General features: G+C 44.3%; 1 protein-coding gene across 1 annotated transcript in view; it reads right to left on the bottom strand.

The window, feature by feature from the left end:
- Nucleotides 1–1,226: 1,226 nt before the first annotated feature.
- Nucleotides 1,227–16,863, bottom strand: part of LOC114040432 (canalicular multispecific organic anion transporter 2-like) — a 35,327-nt gene continuing 19,690 nt past the window's right edge. Inside the window, exons 17-22 of the mRNA XM_027858546.1 lie at nt 16,181–16,282; nt 11,644–11,790; nt 11,206–11,364; nt 9,395–9,561; nt 5,226–5,420; nt 1,227–2,021 (exon numbers count right to left, since the gene is read on the bottom strand). Of these exons, the coding sequence (XP_027714347.1) occupies nt 1,913–2,021; nt 5,226–5,420; nt 9,395–9,561; nt 11,206–11,364; nt 11,644–11,790; nt 16,181–16,282 (879 nt within the window). The 3' untranslated portion in view covers nt 1,227–1,912. The remainder of the gene's footprint in view (nt 2,022–5,225; nt 5,421–9,394; nt 9,562–11,205; nt 11,365–11,643; nt 11,791–16,180; nt 16,283–16,863) is intronic.

Below are 16,863 nucleotides of genomic sequence, written 5' to 3'. Positions count from 1 at the left end.
ACAAGGGTAAAGGAGGAGATAATGGCAAAAGGCACCTGAGTGATAGGAGGTGAGGATGAGGAGAGAAGAGGAAGCTCATGGCATATGGATTCAGTTTTTTTTCTGTAGAATATGAGGCAAGGATCTCGGCTGGCGGGGATGGGGGGGGGAGAGGAGAAGTTTTTCTTAACTTTAAGCTGAACTGTGCTCTTGCAATTTCCACTTGTAGCTCCAAGTTCTACCCTCTGGTCAAGCAAAATTAGTCCAGCCCTTCTTTCATGTGTCCACACTTCACATACTTGAAGACAGCTTCTCTATCCTCAATTCCTTCAACTGCTCCGGTTGCCATCTTTCCAGCTTATCAATGTCCTTCTTAAAACACAGGACCCCAAACCCAACCCAAACACAATAACTCGGTTCCTTGGTGGGTCCTGATCCTCTGATCCCCCTGGCCTTTTCACATCGCCTCAGACTAGCTCTTCCAGGGCAAGAAAGAAAAAAGGCTGGTTTCCTTGAAGCAAACACACACAATGCGTTTTTCTTTTTATTGACTTCACTTGTGGCTGCTTTAAGTGGCAGTGTGTTTGTTCCCATGTTCTTTCCTCCTCTGTGTTATGATGAAAGATTAAAAGAAAATCAAATAAACATAAAAAAAAAAGATTTAGGATTTAATTTGCAGCTCTGACACCTTGCTTACTAGTCTGGGATTGTTAAGTTGTATAGGCAGAGGTATCAGCACATCTGTGCCACGTTTGGCTTCTAGAAATGAGAAGGAAGGATATATAGGCCTCACAGAGCCAAACAGAATCAACCAAACTTACTCCATTCTGGCCTTTTTGGGGGAGCATATCAACAAAGCACCCCACAACTCCCAGCCTCACTGAAAAGAGGTACCAGTTGGTCTTAAGAGGATGAGCGTAGGAATCTTTACGGCACTTCGACCCCCAGTCACAAGTTTTCCCAGGTCCTTACAGTCCACCTTCCAGCTAGATAAAAGGAGCCTTGTTGCTTACCTTTTCCCAGAATCTACACAGTATAGCAAAAGCAAATACTTTTCATCAGAGTAGTCATGTAAGCCAAAAGCTTCAGTGTTTGAATTTTCCAGACATTTGCATTCAGGTAAATGTGTTTGCTCCCCTGTTGGAACCCTTATGGAGACACAGACACACACACACACACAGACACACACACACACACACACACACACACACCCCACATCCAAATAAACAGCATCTGTGTACAGTGGCTACCATTTATTTTTTATTTCATCAGTGCTCTGGTCTTAATGGCTTCACATCATTATCCCAGAGTAGGACTAAGGTACCTGAGCATAGTTTTGGGCTCAATGTTCTCAGTGAAAAAGATTTATTTTTAAATACTTTTGTATAGAAAATATGAGAAAAAAGGTTTTTGGGGGGTGGGTTTTGGGACCTGTAAGGTTATCATATTAGATTTTATTTTTGTATACTTTTGAATAGAAAATATGAGAATAAAAATTTGGGGCTGAGTTTTGGGGTGTGCAAGGGTGTTGTTCCAATACATGTTTATGTTGAAGGAGTAGTACTGTGAAAAAAGCACAGGATTGGGACTGAGGAGACCTGTATTCTAATTCTGGCATTGCTAAGAAGAAGCTCTGTCATTGTGGGCAGGTCCTACCAGGGCTCTGTTTCCAGGTGAAATAAGTCGCCACAGGTTACCCAGCTAGTGTTAGGACCTGGATCTTCTGGCTCCCAGTCTGGCATTTTCTACTGTATCAAACTGCCTCCCTTTAAAACAAGGGGATTGAATTAAATGAACTATCAAGTTCTCTTTTTGCTTTTGAGTTCTGCAGTTCTTTGCACAGTATTCTTAAGGGGAAAAAAAGTCCACTCTGTGTTATTTTCCCCTGCAAAGGGAAGCCAGTGATGACCTGGATAAAATTCGGGGACCCCGTTTAGGCAAGTCCAGCATCTTTGGCCATCCCATAGAAGATGCCTCTGGCCATGATGAGATTTGTTGGAGAATCAAATTCTGCTATTGTCCCTTTGTCCAAAACCAGGACCCTGTGCCAGAGAAGGGAAAAGTCAGATGCTTATCAACAGCCAAATCCTCCACAAATCCCACTGGGTTGAAAATCAAGAAGCCTCCCCCCTTGCCCACCTGCCTTTGGGGAGCTGACACCAGGCCACACTGGGCTGGAGAAAAGATAACATACATCATTTCCCTGCATAGAAAGCAAGGTGGAGGATGCACCTCCTGTGCGCATGTGCGCGTTACAGATCTTTTTCTTTCCCTGTAAATGGGGTGATTTCAGGGATAAAACACAAGGCCTGATTCATCTCTGCCCGCTTAGCAGCTGCAATCTTGGCTAATGAGTCCTCTCCCTGCCCGGCTCCTCTCTGAACAGTCACGTGGTGCCGCAGGGGATGGGGAGAGGCTGCCCGGGTCGGTAGCTGCAAACCCCATCCCTTCTTTGCTTTTAGACCTCGTTCTTTCTAAAAGCGCACACACAAAGGCGGAGGGATTGCTAACGAATCCCAAACAGTTTCTTCTTCACCACGGGGAGGGAGCCCGGCTGCAGCATGAGGCCAAGCCGACCACATGTGCAGGGGAGGCCGCAGGGGTCGGCTCTGTAACTAAACGGGGAGTTGTCGCTGTGATTCCAGAGGCAGCGGCAAAGTTCTCCAAACACCCACCGGAGCGATCCCCCCCCCCCCCCCCCCCCCCCGCCTCCGCCTCCCGCTATTCTTCCCAGCCTGGCTGCTGCATTCTCTTATTCTCCCAGCTACCAGCCGGCTTTGTTCTGCCTCAGCCAGATGAATGACATCCTTGCTCACAATGAAGCTGCCTGGGGACAAAGAGCCAGGCAGGATTCAGGATGATTGCCACTGTCCACCTGTGCCCTGAGCCCAGGCCAGAGGAAAAGCCAGCTGGGGTGGGGGTGGGCCCAGCGGTAGGGGAGCAGGGAGGGAAAGAAGAGCCAGCATCTGGAATTTCTGGCTCTCCTTTTTTTCCCCAAGGGGGCCCTGCCCTGCTGCTCTCCATCTCTTTGGGAGAGAGAATCCTGAGCTGTGGCTTTTGCTCCTTTCTTGGGGTGGGGTGAGGAGAAGAATCTGAATATAGTTCCCCATTTAATCAGATGCACATCCTTGTTATCTCAACTCTCTGGAAAGATGTGCTTCTCTGTAAAGGAGATCCCACTTTTTCCACTACCACCAACCCTCATCTTGACCCAGGGGGATATAGGTTCCCGGGGTCCAAATAAGGGGGATAAAAATGCTTTCAAATGATATCTGAGAGGCAGTAAGATACAGTGGGCAAAAGGCTGGATCTTGAGTCCGAGGACTTATCTAACCCGTTGATTTCCTGTGTGACTTTGGATAACTCACTTAAACCTCTCTAGGCCTCAGTTTTCTCATCTGTAAAATGAGGTCAGATGAGAGATTCTTCTAGCTCAAAATCTATGATCCTGTGAGCCTCAACTGTTCTGGAAGTTGCCTCAGCCTCAAGGCTAACTCCACCACTCAGCTTCTTCTAATGACCACCCCTTATGTACAGCCCTGGCTAGTCAAGGGACTCCATGTCCTTTGGGGTTCCTCTGCTGGCCCAAAGAAAGTCACTGCCTGTGGAGAGTGAAAGATCATTGCTTCCTATTCTATGGGAACAATCCTCTTCCTACAAGAACCCGTAGCTGGAAACTGGTGACTGAACATTCTTGCCTTCAAACCTTTGCTCACACTCTCTCCTCTCCTTTCTATAATGTAATGGAAAAGCATTGTTTATTATATGCCCAGCACTGCTACATATAGAAAAGAGATAGATCCTGTTCTCAGGGAGCCCACACTCTAATTAGGTCAGATTGTTTAAAGGAGGGGTCATTTCATGGCAGATGGAAAAATCAGGAGATATTTAGTGTCTTCCAGGCACAGAAGACAAAGCCTCAAGCACCTCAGAGAGCAATGGCAGGGCAGTGGGTCTCCCCCACCATGCTTTCCTTCAGTCCTGATTCTCAGGCCATTTCCTCCTGCCACCTTGTCTCTCTCTCCCTTTCTCTCTCTCCCCTCCCCCTCCTCCCCCTTTCCCAGCAAGTGACCTTCCTCCACCCACCCCCAAGTCTGGAGCCAAGAACCATGATCACATACTCTGCTATTGTTCCTGGATGGGGTGTTTCAATATCTTCCCCTATTTGCTCACCAATTTTGTAACTTTCTGGACCAAAATGCCCCTCACTGGCCACCACTCCCTTTTGTATTTTGTAAGCTCTTTGAGAACAGGGATTGTCTTCATTTTTGTATTTGCATTTCCAGTACTTAACTCAGAACTTGGCATATAGTAATCAATCACTTAAATGCTTATTCATTCTTTCATTTATTGTTGGGAAACTGGCAGTGGATCCCAGGGTTGGAGTAAGAGAGGGGCTCTGAGTTATCTCTTGCAGAGGTGGGGGTGAGGGGGAGGGGCAGCATCCACCAAAAAAAGGTGTGTATATATACATACACATTATACACACGTATATGCACATAATAAACATTGTATATATGTACATACATGTGTATGTGTGTTAGTTGTGTAACTATGGACAAGTCACTTAACCTCTGTTACACACATATATAAACACATATATGTATACATGTGTGCTGGAGTAGGAGCATGAGTAGCCTTCCCTTACCCCCCCACCCCCGCCTCCATTAACCATCTCCTCAAGGCTCAGTTCCCGGCCCACCCAGCCTTCCCAAATAGCTCACAATGGGGGCTGTGTCCTCTGAGTTCCTATATCACTTATTGTCTGTATTACTCATTGGGCACTTAGCATAATAAGTACATTACACTGCAATTCATCTTTTCATGTATATGCCCTGTCTTTCCAAAGAGCATGAAAACTATCTAAGGGCAGAGACTGCATTTTTGTACAGATTCTTTTTTTTTTAATTTATAGAATAAAACAAGCATTTCCATAACAGAGTAATATTAAAAAAAAAAGATGATTGCATATGAAACTACAAATCTCCTATGCACAACTTGCTATTCCTTTCAAATTGTATAAATTCTTTATTTCTTTGCAGGTCTTTTACCTAGTAGGTGTTCAATAAATGGATATGGATATGATGATAACAAAAGAAACTTCCATTAAGAGTCTGCACCTCCCCCCTACCCAATATAATATTGTCTTGTTTTATTCGTTCACCCATATAATCCTCAATATTACCATGCCAAAATAAACCAAAATCTGAATTACAGAATCTAAAATATTGTCATATGCCTCTCACCTGGTGTAGTCCATGATGGTGTTGAGCCTGTGGGCGATGGTCAACACTGTACATCCCTCAAACTGGGACCGGATGGTGGCCTGGATGAGGCCGTCTGTCTCCAGATCAATGGCTGCTGTGGCCTCGTCCAACACCAGGATTCGACTTTTCCGGAGCAGGGCCCTGGCTAGGCACACAAGCTGCCTCTGCCCCACACTGGGGAAAGACAGGGGGTCTCACGATATACCCTAGCCCCCTCTGGTCAAGTACCTTCTCTACTTCCAATATCAATGCAATGCAATAATCTACAATCCTGACTCTTTGACCTCTATTTTCCAAGTAACAGCATGTCTCTCCCAGCCATTCTTGCTTACTTCACAGTATTCTGCAACTCACTTGGGCTGGAGCCTGGGAACAGTCACTGAGTCAGTCAACAAACATAGGTTATGCAATTGTGCCAGGCCCTATACTAAATACTACAGATACAAAGAAAGGGGGGGGGAGGTGAAACCACAGTCCCTATTCTCAAGGAGCATATATTCAAAAGGGGGAGATATCATGGAAAGAAAAACACGAAAGTTGATTCCCTGTGGCCAATATGGACTCTCAGCAAAATTGTGAAATCAGAAAGTTTGTTCTTGGGACATATCAAACCTTTTCCCATTAGAATGTAAACTCCTTGAAGGCAGAGACTATTTTGCTTTGGTCTTTGCATCCATAGTACAATGCCTAGCACATAATAATTGCTTAATAAATGTTTATTGATTAATTGATCAATACTCTGATATTCTCTCCTTTCTCTGATCAAAACCTACTTGCTGGTAAAAGACTGAATGCTAGCCATTTATACCTTAGTCTAAATAAGAGGAAGTCAACTGCCTTAGGTATTTTTCTTTAAGCCTTATCTCTCACTATGGAATGAAGACTGGGTTCCCTCTTAAAGAAATTGCATACATCTCCAGACCTATAAAGGAAGGTATTTGAAAAACCAGGGAAGACTTGATACCCCTGAAATCATAATACACAGGGAAATACAAGTGAAGTTTATCACAACTGTGGCCCTCTGTGTACATGTGTATACATGTACGTGCCGTGTATAACAGCAGTAAGGGTGAGGTCATGGGACTCTGGATCTGGGAAGAGATGAAGGTAGGTCTGGGCCTAAGTCTGAAAACTAGGCCACACCAACCTTTGACCTTGGCCTCTGAAGCCTGAGGATGAAAGAACAATCTCTTCAGTCTCAGAGGCAGCTCTTTCCCCTCCTGCCTAAGAGTACATTTCTCTTCTGTCTCTCAACTTGGATGAGTCACTAGTACTTGTAAGACAGCCAGGGCTCCTCTCTCTGCTGGCTGACCTCACCCCCAACTAATGAAGATTTTGGCTAGGGAGTGACAAATTGTGTACTAAATGGGGCTGATTTACAGGGTGGAAAGGTGGAGAAGCATCGGCGTAGGGCTTAAGCTGAATTTGCAGCATCTAGAAACTCAGGCGGGGGTGGGGGGGTGGAGGGGGTGGGAGGGTAGGAAATCTCAAAAAGAGAGCAACGATCTCCTCACATCTCCCCCAGGAAACTCAGAGTGGAAGGATTATCCCAGGGTACTATTCCAACCTGAGGGAATAATAATAATAATAATTATAATACCTACCATTTATAGAATGCCTACTATGTGCCAGACACTCTGCTAATCACTTTTCAAATATCTCATCTGATCCTTAAAACAATCTGAGAGGTAGGTTAGCATTTTACAATTAAGGAAGCAGAGGCTGTGATTTGCCCAAGGTTACAAAAAATATTTGAACCCAGTCTTCATTCCATAGTGAGAGATAAGATTCCTGAGACTTCTGACTCCAGAGGCCCAGTGCTCTATCCACTGTACCATCTAGCTATCTGAACATCTATCTCCAAAATCTCTTTCCTTTAAGTCTCCAGAGAAGGCTCCCTCTGGGTATACACCCAGGACCATCAGGAAGTTTTTTTCCTCTCATCTGACCCTTGCTTCATTTTTTTTTTTTGGGTGGGGCTAGGCATTAGGGCTAAGTGACTTGGCCAGGGTCACACAACTAGTAAATGCCAAATGTCTGAGGCCGGATTTGAATTCAGGTCCTCCTGACTCCAGAGCTGGTGCTCTATCCACAGCACGACCTAGCTGCCCTTCTTGCTTCTTTTCTAACAAAGGCATTTGAGCTCAGACTCAATAGGCTCAGAGATGAAAAGGTTGAAGAGACTGAGTCCATCCCCCTCATTGCACAGATGAGGAAACTGAGGCTTGGAAAAGTTAAATGACTTCACTGAATTAGGCAATGGGAAGTGCCCAGCATCTACTAAAGTGGCCTCATGTTTTAGAGAGGTGAAGAAGGACGGATGGGAAAGCAGCAAAAAAAAAAAAAAAAAAAATGAGAGAGTGGCACTGGAGTTATGGCTAGGGGACTGGGGTAGGTCATATCCACGCTTGTTCACACACCCTACAACATGTTTGCACAGGAGAAGTCAGGTTAGACTAAGTCTAAAAAGGCAGCCTGAAGGAAGGCAGTGTAGAAGAGATGAGGGGAGTATCTCATCCCTTGTTTGGCAGGGGGAAGAGAATTTTTTTGGGAATGATTATATGTACATAATCCTAGGGTCTTTTTTAGTACTAACTGCAGTCACTGCCATCTGACAACAAGCAGATGTGAGACAAAGCTGAGGCCTGGGGCCATCATCCCAAGGGCTATTATGGAGAAGGGTAAATTGGCAATTAAGCTCATTATTATTAATTAAGCTTATTATTACCTGACTGCTAATATAAGACAGACACCATGCTGTTTACAAATATTATCTTATTTGATCCTCACAGAGAAGTAGATGCTATTATTATCTTTGTTTTACAGATAAGGAAACTTTGACAGACAGAGGCTAAATGACTTGCCCAGGGTCACACAGCTAGGAAGGGTCTGAGGCTGGATGTGAACTCAGGTCTTCCTGACTCCGGCCCATGGTTCTAGCCACCTTGTTGCCTCTACCCTGAGTGCAGCCCTACATGGAGTAATCTTTTCTTTCTCCTCCTTCTCTTTCTCTTATCTCCTTCACCTTCTCCATCTCCTTCTCCTCTTTCTCCTTCCCTTTCAAAAGTGAACAGTGCTGAGCACATGTTGTTCAGTCATTTTTCAGTTGTGACCCCATTTGGGGTTTTCGTGGCAGAGTTAACGGAGTAGTTTGTCATTTCCTTCTCCAGCTCATTTTACAGATAAGAAAACTGAGGCAAACAGTGATTTACCCAGGTAATAAGTGTGTGGTCAGATTTGTACTCAGGTCTTCCTGATTCCAGTCCTGGCATTCTATCCACTTTGAGAAGTCCCAAGTGGTTTTCTAATCCAGCCACAAGCTTCTGTGCCAGACTTAGACTGTTGTGTAAAATAATAATTAATAGGAATAACTGATATTATGGGGGCAGATAGGTGGCACAGTTGATAGAGCACCAGGCCTGGAGTCAGGAAGACCTGAGTCCAAATCTGGCCTCAGACACTTACTAGCTGTGTGACTCCAGCCAAGTCATTTAACACTGTCTGCCTCAGTTTCCTCATCTGTAAAATAAGCTGGAGAAGGAAATGGCAAATCACACCAGTATCTTTGCCAAGAAAACCCCAAATAGGGTCACAAAGAGTCAGATATGACTGAAACAAGTGAACTACCGAAAAATAACTGGTATGACACACCCTGTTAACAAAGATAATAAGTATTGGAAGTAGGATTTGAATTGTGGGTCTTCCTAATGACCAATCCATGTACTATTCCATTAGCATGTTCAAATATCTAGAGACATTCCTAAAAGCCTCCAGGTGAGACCAGTCCCTTGGGGTCATGCCCTGGCTATGAGGAAGTGTTCCCTCTTATCTAATCTTATCTCCTTCTTACTTAAACGAGCAATTTCAGCTCAGGCCCCAGTGAAAAGTCAAGCATAACCCCAGGCATTGCTCAAAATCCGGAACTATCAAGTTTAAAGGTCAAAACTCTGAAACTGCCTTGGGCAAACATGATCCCTTCCCTGCCACTGTGGAACAGATGGGCACAGGGAGGGCTCAAGAAATCACCCGACCCGGGTGAACAACTATCCCAGACTCAGTAAGTATAGGGGAGGGGGAGGTACTGTTTCAGAGCTGCCCAGGAGCTTGGGATTCTGGTCCATTTGTCCTAGAGTCTCCAGCTTTCTTACCTAAGGTTCTCTCCTCCCTCAGAGCATTCAAAATCAAGGCCCTGTGGCTGTGACCCCACAAACTTGTGCAGGCTGGAGAGTTCCAAGGCTTGCCACATTTCCTCATCAGAATACTTGCCAAAAGGATCCAGGTTCATTCTAAGTGTCCCCGAGAACAGGACTGGGTCCTAGGGAGACAAAGGAACATCAGTGAGGAACAATGATAAATCACTTTAAGGCTTGCAAAGAATTTAAAATACATTATTGTCAACTGACCATCGTAATAAATTGATAGGTAGATGCTATTATTATCATTATCCCTATTTCACAGATGAGGAAACCCAGCTTCAGAGAAGTTAAATGGATTATTTGATTATTTGATTTATTAAACTTATTGTAATTAATTAAGCTTGTTGTTATTATTTTTTGTTGTTGTCCAGTCACTTCAGTTACATCCAACTCTTCATGACCCCATTTGGGGTTTTCTTGACAAAGATAATGATTTGCCATTTCTCCAACTCATTTTACAGATGAGGAAACTGAGGCAAATAGAATTAAGTGACTTGCCCAGGGTCACACAGCTATTAAGTATATGAGGCTGGATTTGAACTTGGGAAAATGAGTCTTCCTGACTCTAGGCCTGGTGCTCTATCCACTTCGTCACCTAACAGCCCTACTATTTGTTATTATTATTACCTGCCTACTCACTGTACTAAGCACTTTACAAATATTATCTCATTTGATCCTCACAACAACCTGAAAGCTATTGTTATCTCTGTTTTACCAATGAGGAAACTGAGACAGACAGTGACTTGCCCCAGGGTCACACAGCTAGTAAGTGACCAAAGCAAAATTTGAACCAGGTCTTTCTGACTCCAGGTTTGATACTTTATTCCTTACACTATACCACCTCTATGAATCAGGTGCCGGTCTGGGGACCCACTGAGCCCAAAACAAAAGCTGAAGAGAAGGGAAAGGAGAGAGTAAACGAGGTCAGTGCAATTCCATCTTCTTAGAATTGAAAAAGCAGCTAGCCCAATAGAAAATCTCCCAGTGAATCCTGGCCCCCCACGCCCTGCATAGCTGCGATAAACCCCAACTCGAACATCCCTTGCCAATCACAAAGTCTTCTTGTTAACCAGGAACCATGAGCAGCTTAATCTGACTCCAAAATGTCCAGTCAGCAGACAACAAATCCCAGGAAAGCCAGAGGGCAGAAAAAAAGTTACACAGATGTCCAGTCTGTGAGACTGAGACGCAGAGAGACTGGCAGAGACAAAGGTGAAGTAGAGAGACCCACAGGCCTCTTCCTAGGGAACATGCATCCCGTTCTCTGAGCAGGACCCAGGGCCCTATCTGCTATCCAAATCCACAGCCCTGCTGTTCCCCAGGTTTCTCCTTCTACAATTTCCTCCTGCTTCATCCCCTTCATAAAGAGCTACACAGCCTACTCAACACACAGCAAAGTCTGGGAGTCAGAGCACCCAGGCCAGAGGCAATATGGTCAGTCCCTTAGACTATGGTCAGTTCCCTAGGCTTATAGGGCCTAGGTTCAGCATAGTACAGTGGAATATGTGCTGGATTTTGGAAGGGACCTGGGTTTGAATCCCAATTCTGCTACTTTAGCTGTGAGACCTTGGATAAGTCATCTAACCTCTGTTTCCTCATTTGTAAAAGAAGCGGGTTGAACCAGATGGCCTCTAAGATCCCTATTATCTCTAAATCTATGATCATGTGTTGGCATCGGTTCCCCATGGCTGCTGAGAGGATAGTTTATCTGATCCTATGGCAGGTAAAAGAACATGGTCCCAGCTGTGAAGGATGCCTTGTACCTGGGGGATGATGGTTAGCATGGAGCGTAGGTCATGGAGGCCAATGGATGCAATGTTGACTCCATCGATGAGGATCTCTCCCTGAGCTGCCTCCAGGATACGAAACAGGCAAAGGGTCATGGACGATTTGCCAGCCCCAGTTCGTCCCACAATTCCAACCTGGGGGATAGCGGCAAGGAGACATGGAATGGTGAGAGAGTAATGCTGTTCTGGGGAAAGGATACGGAGAGTGCAACAGACGCCTTGGAGCCCTGAACTCCTTGAACCTTAGAGCACTAGATGAAGGGGAGAGAAAGAATCCGGAACAGGGACACTGAGTCTACAAGCATCCCCTCTTTCAGAGCTGCATTCACGGGGGATGCATTATGTAATCCTTGTTGCATATCCCCAGCATGCGACTCTGAATAGCATTGTGCCAGGCCCAGGGGCCTTACTTACCTTTTCTCCACCCTTCACTCGCAGACTCAAATTCTTCAGCACCAGCTCCAAGCCTTCCCGATAACGCACTGAATAGTTCACAAACTCCACCTCCCCTTGATGGGGCCAGTCAGGAGGTGGGCGGCTGCCCTCAATCACCCAGGGGGCCTTGGGGGAGAGATGAGGAGGAGAGACAGCAATGAATAGACACCTTCATCTGGTTCTAAGATTCCTCAACTCCTCTCTATTTTCCCAGGGCATCAGCTGCTTTCTAGCTTGCTTGACTTTCCTCTCTCTCCTCTCCCTGCCCAGCCTGGATGCCTTATAGTCATCCATTTTAATGAGACTCAAATATGCTAGAATTTCTTATTCCCTCACCAACCACTGGACTTAACATACCTAAACATTCCGCAACCCTGCTCAACAATACAGACTGCGGAACACTGCTAGGGGAAATTACAAAAATATGCTGACTGAGCCTGATATAAATTCATGCTTTCCAATCTGGGAATCCATTTCTACATCTCTTATTAAGTAAGTTGCTATCCCCATTCCCCGCAGCAGCTGCTCCAAACCCTCTGGTATCTCCCTCCCAGATGACCTTCCTTTCTGGAAGACACAGAGTGCATCCAGTGCAGGCTGTTTGATGTTTTAGACAGCTAGGTGGCACAGTGGAGGGAATACCTGGCCTGGAGTCAGGAGGACCTGAGTTCAAATCTAGCCTTGGGCACTAACTAGCTATGTGACCCTGGGTCAGCCACTTAACTTCTGTTCGCCTCGGTTTCCTCAACTGTAAAAAGAGGCTAATAATAGCACCTACCTCTTAGGGTTGTTGTGTAGATCAAATGAGATAATATTTGGAAAGGGCTTAGCACAGTGCCTGGCCTATGATAGGCCCTATATAAATGCTTATTCCCTGCCTCCTTCATCTTTCCACCTGTCACCACACCCTTCCCACCACCTCAACAGTTCTCTTTATCCTTGTCTCAGAGAATAAATTGATTCTCCTCTCTTCCCCCCCCCCCCCCCCCCCAATGCCAAAGCTAAGACCTCAACTGGGCTCTTATTACTTCTTCTCTTCCCTGGGACCTTAATCTATCCATTACCCCCTCTTTCTTTGGGCAGCTGGGTGGCACCCTGGGTAGAGTACAGGGCCTGAAGACAGGAAGACTCACTTTCCTGGGTTCAAATCCAGCCTCAGATACTTACTAGCTGTGTGACCCTAGGTAAGTCACTTAACCCTGTTTGCCTCAGTTTCCTCATCTGTAAAATGAGATGGCAAAGGAAAAAGATACTCCAGTATCTTTGCCATGAAAACCCCAGATGGGTCACAGAGAGTTGGACATGACTGAAAATGACTCAACAACCAGACCCTTCTTTCATGTCTTTTCTTTTCTATTTTTTTTTAAATTCTGAACTTAAACACCAAATAAATTGGTCATTTCCATATACTTAGTAGGAGAGAAAAAGAAGACTCTACATGAAATTACAGGTCTCTGTTTTGTATAGCTTTCTTTTCAAGTATATAAGTTCAACCTGTAGCTTTCAAAGCTATCCTGCTTATCGATGCTTCTTCTTGACCTTCCTTCTATCCTCTTCCCTTGTTTTAAAAAAAAAATGCCTTAGGACAGCTGGGTGGTGTAGTAGATAGAGCACCGGCCCTGGAGTCAGGCCCTGAGACCTGAGTTCAAATCCGGTCTCAGACCAAACACTTGACACTTACTAGCTGTGTGACCCTGGGCAAGTCACTTAACTCCAATTGCCTTGCCAAAAACAAAAAAATGCCTTGATGATCCTCTTATCTTTACTTTTTTTTTGCTACCCTATCTCCATCCCCTCTTCCCCCCAACTTGACCTCCCACCCTGTCATTGGAAGAAGAAAAAGAACAAGAAAAACAAAGCCTTTGTAACAAATATGCATAGTCAAGGAAAACAAATTCCCACACTGGCTGTGTCCAAAAAGGGTATGTCTCATTCTACATCTTGAGTCCATCACATCTCTCAGTCAAGAGGTGGGTAGCATGTGTTATCATTAGGCCTCTGGAATCATAGTTGGACATTGAATTATTTAGAGTTCTCAAGTCTTTCAAAGTTTCATTTCAACATTTATGGAATATCTTCTGGATACAAGGCCTGGGGAAGGATACAAAGGCAAGTTCCTACCTTTGAGAAGTTTATATTCTACTAGAAGGCCAATAATAACACCAGTAAGTATATTTATGGCAATTTCAGGAATGAGAAAGTACTAAATGACTGGGAGATGTGGGAGAACCAGGAAAGACTTCATGTAGCAGGTGTTGCCTGAGATGAGCTTTGAGGGAAATTAGGGATTCTGAGATTCTAACGTGAAGACAGCCCAGGTAAAGACACAGTTATGGAATGCCTGGTTCAGGGAACCATAAGGTGGCTGGAATATGAAGAATTCAAAGGTCAGCAATAGTAAATAAGTCTGTAAATGTAGGTGGGAGTCACATGGTAGTATAGGACTTTAGGTCCCAACTGATGAGACTGTATTTTATTCAAGACGCAAAATGGATTTTTGAGTAAAAGAATGACATGATCAGAAATGTCTTAGAAATACTAATTTAGTAGCTGCACGAAGGATAGATAGATTGCTTTCTTTCGGGTTACTAATGGCTTCCTAATCACCAAATCCAACACCCTCTTCTCAGGCTTCATCTTCATTGAATTCTCTATGGTATTTGGCACTATTGAATAACTACTCTTTCCTTTCTGAAAGTTTCCAGCTTTGGCTCCCATGGCACCATACTTTGCCAGTTCTTCACTGACTCCTCTTCCTACCTCTTAATCTTGGTTATCTCTTCTTCCCTCTCTATCTTCTCTCCTTCAGGGATCTTTTCCATAGAATATGATAGCTGGAAAGGATGTCAGAGGTCATTATGTCCAACCTCTCACCTTTCAAAGGCATTTCTTCTGTGTCATCCCTGACAGATAGTCACCCAGCCCCTTCCTATTTGAGTTCCTCCAGTTAGAGGGAGCTCAGTCCCTTAAACTTCCTCCATCACTGAACAGTTCCAATTATTAGAGATTTCTTAGGTTGAACTGAATTTTGCTTCCCTGTGATCTCCATCTTTGTGCTCTGCTAGCCACAAAGAACAGAATTTACTTTCTCTTTCTTCCATAGAAGTTCTTCAAATATTTTCATACAGTTACCATTTTTTCCAGAAGTGGTCAAACCAGAGTAGAGTATGACATTATTTACTTCCTCGTATTATCCTTCTAGCCATACTTCTATGAAGGTGTCCCTCAAGTGTGTGGATTTTTAAAATTATTTATTTATTTTTAGTTTTAAACATTTGGATTTTTTTTTTTTTGAAGCTACATTCATTTATTCGCTCATCCATTCACTCAATCACTCACTTAGCATTCATTTATTAGATGTAAAGATCAATAAAACTAAGTTGCTATCGTGGGTACAACATTGTAGCTGTCTCACATTGTTACAAATATTTATATCATGCTTTCTTTGTACAGAGTCCTTTACTAAGCACAGAAGATATAAAGTTTAGATAAGACAATGTCTCAGCCCCAGAGGAATTCAGTCTTTAGAAAATTAAGCTTGTCATTAACAAAAACTACCAGATCCTAATCTTGTGAACCAGAGGCCAAGTTACCTCTCTTCCACCCTGTACTTGTGAGATCAATTTTTTTTAACTTAAAGTCTTTTTTAAAAAAAAATTTTTAAAAGAAAGTCTTGATATGAAACTCTGCTACATTTTGTCTTACCGACTTCAATCAGTTGTGACTTCCTACTTCTTTCTTTTTTTTTTTTTGCCTTTTGGTGAGGCAATTGGGGTTAAGTGACTTGCCCAGGCTAGTAAGTGTCACGTGTCTGAAGCCGCATTGGAACTCAGGTCCTCCTGACTCCAGACCGGATCTCTATCCACTGCGCCACCTAGCTGCCCCAACTTCCTACTTCTATGACTTACTGCCACCACCTTAGTCTCCCAGATGCAAAACCTCCAAGTAACCTCTGATTTTTCTCCCTACCTCTTTTTCACATCCAAGCCTTCTTTCCTTCACCATGTCTATGCTGTTCATCCTCTCCTTTTCATTCCCAATGCCTTCAGGTGACTTCCCCACCTCCGTATCTGTTTCCTCTCCTTGTAATGCCTTCTTCCTGTGCATTTGTCTACTGAAATTTCATCCTTCAAAACCCATCTGAAATGCTGCCTACTCAAGGATACCTTTGGTGATCACCCCAGCCAGAAGTGAGCCTTCTCTCCTCTTAACTCCTATAGGAGTGCATCACTTAATTGGCACTTAGCTCATTCTATTATGTAGTATAGTGCATTACAATTGTCATATTGTTACTCAAAGGAGACTGTAAACTCCTTGAAGGGCAGGGACCATGTCTTATACACTGTTGTTTAACCCCATGACATACAGTACAGAGTCTTCAACATAGTAAAGTATAGAAGTAGGAGATGGTCTGGAGCTCAAACATTGACCCAGCTGCCTTTGGGCTCCTCCCTGCAACCTGATCAAACCCAGCCCCATCCCCTTTCCTGACCCCAGATCGGCAGCACGTCCCCACCTCAGTCTTAGTCTCTGAGTACTCTCTAACTCTCTCCACAGCCACGATGTTGTTTTCCAGGTCTGATGCCATCCGGACCATCCAGTTAAGAGACAACGTAACCTAAGGGAAGGAGAAAGCAGGGTGTTAAAAACATCCCAACCCCCTTCCCAAGTTTCTTCCGGCTTCAAGTTGCCAGCAATAACAAAGGCACTTGGAAGTAAATGTATTTGTCTTTCTGTATAAATCTAGGGACCAAGGCACAACTCTAAAACTCTAAATCAGAGGCATACTCTGATTTAAGCAAATAAACTCCATGATCATCTGGATTGAACATAGATCAATTAACCTGAAAATTTTACTTTACCAAAGAATTCACAATAAGACTTCTCAAAAGAGAAGTATATGTCACTCATTTAAAATATCCACTTCATAAAAACTTCTTTTGCCTTAACTTTTTGATGACACATCTGTTATATAAAGCAATCCCTACCTACACAATTACAGACAGGTATGTCCAACCACATGTGTGTATTTTGAGTTCAAGCATGTATGTTACTCTGTTCATGTGGGCAGGCTGGGAACCATGACATGTGTGACCATATGTATGCATGGAAGGTACATTGTGGTCCTAGCCCTCTGGCTGTTAGTGCCCGCTCGTGTCCCCCCCCCCCCCCCCCCCCCCCCCCCCCCCCCCCCCCCCC

Source organism: Vombatus ursinus, unplaced genomic scaffold (assembly GCF_900497805.2).
Source record: "Vombatus ursinus unplaced genomic scaffold, bare-nosed wombat genome assembly UNPS02013136.1, whole genome shotgun sequence".
Lineage (NCBI taxonomy): Eukaryota > Metazoa > Chordata > Mammalia > Diprotodontia > Vombatidae > Vombatus > Vombatus ursinus.
The sequence above is the reverse complement of the archived record's forward strand: the minus strand, read 5'-3'. Positions and strand labels throughout refer to the sequence as shown.